Source organism: Fulmarus glacialis, unplaced genomic scaffold (assembly GCF_000690835.1).
Source record: "Fulmarus glacialis isolate BGI_N327 unplaced genomic scaffold, ASM69083v1 scaffold44442, whole genome shotgun sequence".
In the NCBI taxonomy this organism is placed as follows: Eukaryota; Metazoa; Chordata; class Aves; order Procellariiformes; family Procellariidae; genus Fulmarus; species Fulmarus glacialis.
This window is the reverse complement of record NW_009199301.1, coordinates 1-6,133: the sequence shown is the minus strand read 5'-3', so window position 1 is coordinate 6,133 and position 6,133 is coordinate 1. Positions and strand designations below refer to the sequence as shown.

At 39.3% G+C, this 6,133-nt stretch overlaps 1 protein-coding gene across 1 annotated transcript in view; it reads right to left on the bottom strand.

Moving 5' to 3' along the window:
• FBXO7 (F-box protein 7) overlaps nt 1-5,896 on the bottom strand; it is a 10,092-nt gene extending 4,196 nt beyond the window's left edge. The window contains exons 1-4 of the mRNA XM_009573201.1: nt 5,883-5,896; nt 4,894-5,191; nt 2,720-2,947; nt 1,183-1,324 (exon numbers count right to left, since the gene is read on the bottom strand). Of these exons, the coding sequence (XP_009571496.1) occupies nt 1,183-1,324; nt 2,720-2,947; nt 4,894-5,191; nt 5,883-5,896 (682 nt within the window). The remainder of the gene's footprint in view (nt 1-1,182; nt 1,325-2,719; nt 2,948-4,893; nt 5,192-5,882) is intronic.
• Between the last annotated feature and the right edge of the window lie 237 nt (nt 5,897-6,133).

Here is a 6,133-nt window from a genome sequence, read left to right as displayed (position 1 = left end):
GGGGGGGGAAGACATTTCAGAATTTAAAACACATTGAGAGATGACAAAGATCACTTCACTACTGCCTTACCCTTCCTCCCTTACCAGATTCCCTCAAGGAAAATACGCAACTATAGCAAGCAGCTAGACAAATAAAAATTTCAGAAAAATAAAATGGAACTTAAAATAGCAAGGAATAAACAAAGATCTTGGTGACAGAAACCAAGCATTGCCTTCAACAATTCTATCACATGGAAAAATATGTAACACAGCTAAAAGAGGTACACAGCGAGCCATTATTATAACCTAGTCACTAAAGAAATATTAACTAGAGAAAGACTCAACAAGCTTACTATATGAACACTATACGCATGGTAGTTATAATACTGTCCTAAATCTAACCTTAACCTGGCTTGGTTAAAACATTTGATCAAAATGTGTACACGTTCCGAAAAAACATATGCGCTTACACAAATTGGCATAGTCAGTTCCAAGTTTTACAAATAAACATAAAAATTTTAAATCAAAGCTATCTTGAAATTAGAATCAAGTCCCAATTTAATATTGGTTCTGCAAAAGTGTGGAATTGCTCAAATGCTAAATAAAATATGAAAGAAAAAAGACCAAAACCAAACAAAAAGACAAACAAAAAACCTCCCAAAAAAACACCAAATGATACGCCAGTTGCTTCAAAAAAATTAGACTTCCCTAAATTTTCTGGACTGAATAGCTTAAACTAAACACAATTTTTGAGACCACAGTTAAACTGTTAGTGTGCTACAGGAAAGATTAAACATTAAAGCTAAAGAATACATAGTCTGGAAGTTGTTTATAAGTCTTGCAAAGAACATGAGACAAGACAAAATATTGTAGCTGGAGCAAATCTACTTCTTTTAATGTTTGGCAATATATACCAAAGTTCCTATGAAATGAGACCAGAAACAGATTTCTACAACATTGCAATGAAAAGGCCAGCTGAATCCCCTGATCTGTTACCATTAGAGGGAGAGAAACAGTTAACACGGAGACAGAAAATGCCATGAATATTCAGCATCAGAAAGTAGCATCTCTTGCACCTCAGCAACCTGGATAATCAAGGTGCAGTTCTAAACAGAGTGCACAAAGGCACATTTAAGTTTTCTCTTCCTCAACAATGGTGATATTTAGCAATGTGCATCCAGGAGAAAAACTTGACTAACTTACCATTAATAGCAACAAGATCTCCCAAAGGCACACAAGTCAAACCAGCAGAACCTTCTTCACAAAGGGGATGTGTGTACTGTAGCTTATAAACACCATTCCCTCTCCATTTCTCTGGCATAGACACTGCCTTGGCTTCTGTCCCCTAAAAATACACAGAGATAACACTGCCATACTTTAGCAATGTACCAAGACTAAGGGGTGAAAAAGAGAATTAAAAGTTAGGAACTGCCAGAATGCTGCTTGCAATTCAAATCTTAGTTTAGTCCCAATGCGCAGTGTGACACAGACTATAATTGCACGATTATATACTATTTTCCCCAAGACTAACAGCAAATCTAAGGAGAAGTTTAGTAGATTCTTGTCCTGTCCTAGTTTCTGACTGGGAAGGTTGTTCAGTGAGCAGACTCACACCTATTTCTTTGAGACATGTACTTCATTCTGTCATTTATTCCAGCATTCTGACAACTTCTGCATATACGTTAATTTACTGCATGAAAAACATGTTATTGCACCTTTTCTGTGAACTTATGAGGTCTGACAGGGCTTGAAAGAATCCATAGCTTGAAATCCATTCAAAAATCTGAGTGGACTAACAATTTTTCCTTTCAATTTCAGTATGAAAAGGCTCAGATGGAATCCCAGAGGGGAACACAACACAATCGCAAGTACAAGTAGACTCTCTCTCTTTCCTCTTAAATCTGCACAGCAATCATCTTCCCTACTTCCAAGCCTACTGATTGACAAACAAACTTCCTTCCCAGTGGCAAATGTATTCTTCAGATAGTATCTCAGGCTACAGGAATGCAATTAACTTAGATTTATTAAACTGGTATTGGTCAACCAGACATGTAAACTGACCCCCTACATGTGCTTAGTTAGCCTTACCACAAGAAAAAACATGAGAATTTAAACACCACCTCTGAGAGCAAATCTTTTTTTGCATATTTAGCCACATATTAGTAAACATACAATGCAAACCTGAAAATCTAAAGGGAAAAGGTGAATTCATACATTGTACAGAGGTACTGCCGTAGGTGCTCGACTACGAGTTAGATACCTCTGTAGGTTAGTGGAACCAAAGCCTAACTGAATTCAGCTGAAGTTAATAAAGAATTGGAGACAACGTTTTGTCAGACCTAAGCCTTGTTAACCACCATCTGAACACGATACCATTGAGATGATACTAATGCTTAAGACAGCGCTTCAAAGAAGTGCTATAATCTAAGCACATCTACACAAGCTCAGCAGTATAAAGCAGAAACAGGAGGTTATCAGCTGGGCCCCAGTGAGGCTGAGGACTGAAAGAAACATGGGGACAGGCCTCTTCTCTCACACCTAAAAGCGGCTCTAGTCTTTAGCCTCAAGGCTTACCGGTCAGGCAATTTAGAGAAGCTGATACTTCAGCAGCCCCTGCTGCTGACTGACATATACAAAGCCAGAAGAGGATCTTCAGATGCATCTTGTATCACACATTCCCACGATATTCCACAGCTTTCTCATACTGACCAGGAAATTTCCTGATTGGTTGTGCACCTACCTGAGGTACATAGCCGGTCTCCATCATGAGAAGATGTACTAGAACAATCAAGGCATCAGTGGCACTGGTACACTCAGCAGAAAGGTAGAGCATCTCTAAGGAATGTGGTACTTCACCATCAGCAGCTTCACTGCACAGCATGGGTTCGGAGGGATAGGAACCTGTACCTTCTTCCAGGTCAACATCTTCTGGGACTAATCCAGAAGGAAATTCTAGGCTGGATCCTGCCTTCAAGGGAAAGCAAAATATACCTTCATTCAGAAAATTACACCTATATATACTCCAATATTATTAGTGTGCTTATTCCAGTCCTCACAGGCACCAAGTCTACTCTGCTGATTTCTCATGCAAATTTTACAGATTCACTACATCTCTAGCATCCCAGCTGGAGACTGGGATTATACACATAACCTCTGTATTTTTTGATATTTATAATGCAAGCCCTTCAAAAAAGGGTCTGTCATTTGATTGCATATGCTACTTGAAGACAAAGTGATAATATATTAAACCTTCATCAGAATTTTCACAACAAACACAGGAATAATTTACTGACTGTAGTACCACCATTTATTTAAATATAGCCAACATGCATGACAAGTAACCAAAATGTAACTTGGACTGCTTAGAAACACAATAGGCCTAAATAGCTGGAAAAAAAAATCATCAATGGAGTATATCTACCGACACTTGAGGAGCACTGTGGTTTTATTGTGGCTTCCTTTCTTCTACCAAAATCACACCATACTATTACATTAACTGATAAAACTACCCACAGACACATTAAAAAAAAAAAAAAAGTCGTGAATGAAAATTACAAGCAGATTTACCTAAGGTAAGAGTCAGGAAAGCGGAAAAAAAAAGTCTAATAGAGTTGTAGCTACTTCTCCCCCACATCCATGCCCCATGGCACAAGACACCCTTATGTTTGCAGGAGGCTGGCATGGCCATTCACCCACAGAATTTCCTTTCTCTCATTAACAGCAATGGACATAGCCCCCGTTAAACTTAGATCTTCAGACTTCTAGAGCTCTTCTGCAATGACACTTAGTTGCTTAGAAATTTTCTTGCCATCTTTCACCACAATTTTGAAGGAAGATGTGAGAATCTTTCATCTTGCCTTCAAGTATGAAATAAATACGAAACAGATACTTCTGCACAGCTTACTATGGTCTGACTGACAAGACATAAACAGCTTGCATGCCCACAGCACCATGCTACTGACAAGTATCAATGGGACAACAGTCCAACTACATTTTCTTTCATTACTTACAATTCTATCCTAAATCTTAATTTTCATACATTAAAACAGTATTTTTAAAAGACCTCATAAAAAGGTTGTATTAAGGGACATTTTGTATCTGAAATTTGTTCCAAAACAAAAAAACCTACTTGCTTTGAATGAATGTTGGAAGACAATTTCCTCCCAGCTTCTCAAGCTCCTGCCTAAAGCAGACAGGATCATGTAACGAGATAGACAGTGGCCCTAGGCCGTACTTGCAGAGTCTCCTCTAGGGAGACCATTCACCGCAGGACCCAGCAGTTGGTAGGAACTGTTATCTGCTTAACTATTGTATATACTGTCACATGGGAAACAAATCACTGAGTAATATGAAAAAATGTGCCTATTAGCTGCATAAAGCATACAGGCTCATACAGATGTACACCTACGAAGCATGAGGCAGGAGCTATCTCAGCAACGCAACCTCCATGCACAGGACAGACAGGTGCCTCTATGGCAGGCCATCTGAATCACAGGGAACTCTTATAACCCACTAGAAAGAAATCGTGCACTCATCTTGGGAGTGGTGTTTCTGACAGGCAGTGCCTGTTGCATTTGTTCAGTACCTAGAATCAGTTTCCTCGAGAAGACAGCACTGAGGCAGTTAAGAAACATACTCCTAACTTCCTTATGGAAAGTGCATGTTCCAGCAAAAACATTAAATCCTGTAAAAATGTCAGACCTGAAACATCTCAGTCTTTGAACTAGCTTCTGTGTCACAGCTAATATACAATGAATAGAGACAAATTTCCATGCAAATAACTGGCTATATATCAGACAAGTATAAGGAGCCAAATATTGTGAAAAGATTCTCTACTATATAGTACAGCAACTGACACAAGAAGATACCTTCTTTTTTGCCTTGTGTTGTCCAGGGCAATTCTCATGTACTTACCCTCTCGTCACTCTTTTGAACTTCCACCTGAGCTTTCTGGTTGTCAGATTGCTCATTCTGCCCTTCTTCTTTTGGACTGTTGGCCTGACTTTTGTTGGGGTTCAAGGTGGACGGCTCATGACCATTCTCAAGTGAGGGAGGAGTAGAAGGCGGAGGAGGTAGGTTGGGTTGTCCATCTGCTTCTTCTAGTAATAAGCATATCAAATCACCAGAAACAATCCCGTATGAAGCTAAGGTCTTCTGATCTTCTGTGAGAGCATCTTTTCTGTTTAATGTTATTGAAAACTCGGTATCAGAACTGCAAAATAGAAAAAAAAAAAAAGGAAACATGGCTGGCTGCACCTGGGTAACTGCACACAGAGGTATTGTTAGAAATGCAGACTGCATACTACAATAGTACTATGCCGTGGGTTTTAATCCATTAATAATTAGCTATGTATCAAAGGAAGGGTGACGAAAAAAATATGGTATGAAATTATTTTCCCCATGTTTCTCTCCAAGTACGTTTTAAGTAGCCGTAGCTGCTTGGTAGGTATAACTTCATTCACGGTATTTGCTCATAAAACAGTTATGAAGGAAAGCAAACAACTGCCCTCCAAATTAGAAGACATCACACCTAGCAAAACAAGCTTTAAATAAACTACTGGCTGAGACTATTTAAAAACAAGATAGTGTTGCAGACTCAACCATCTCGCTCTCCGATTAAGTAAAACATTCATTTCAAAAGGTCAGCAGCTGCCCTGCAGCATGCTAGCTGCAAATGAGGGTAATAAGAAAAGATAAAAAAACCAAACAGAAATGCAACTGGTTAGCATGGAAGCAGCTATCCAGTATCAGCTATAAAACACACCCACTGTGGCAAGACAAGCAGTAACTTCAGATTTTTCCTGCCCACACTGCTATGCAGCACACTGCAGTGCTATCAAATGTACCTATCACCAGTGAAACATTAGTACATCGTACCTAATTAAAGGCTTGTGAATCCAAACCCTTTAGCCACCATCAGAAAATGAGCCCCTTCTGTAGATATTTCTTAAACTGATTTTGCAGACTTGACTCTCCTATAAAGGCTGCCATGAGTTCTTCATAGATGAAACGTTTATGAAATTTAAACCCAGAGATACTCCAAGAAGGCCGCAAAACTACAAAACCGACACCCTACGGCTATTTTCATAACGTAAAGGCCACACGGAACCTTAAGTCAGCTCTGACTGAGCTGCCATCCGTACCTCACAGCTGA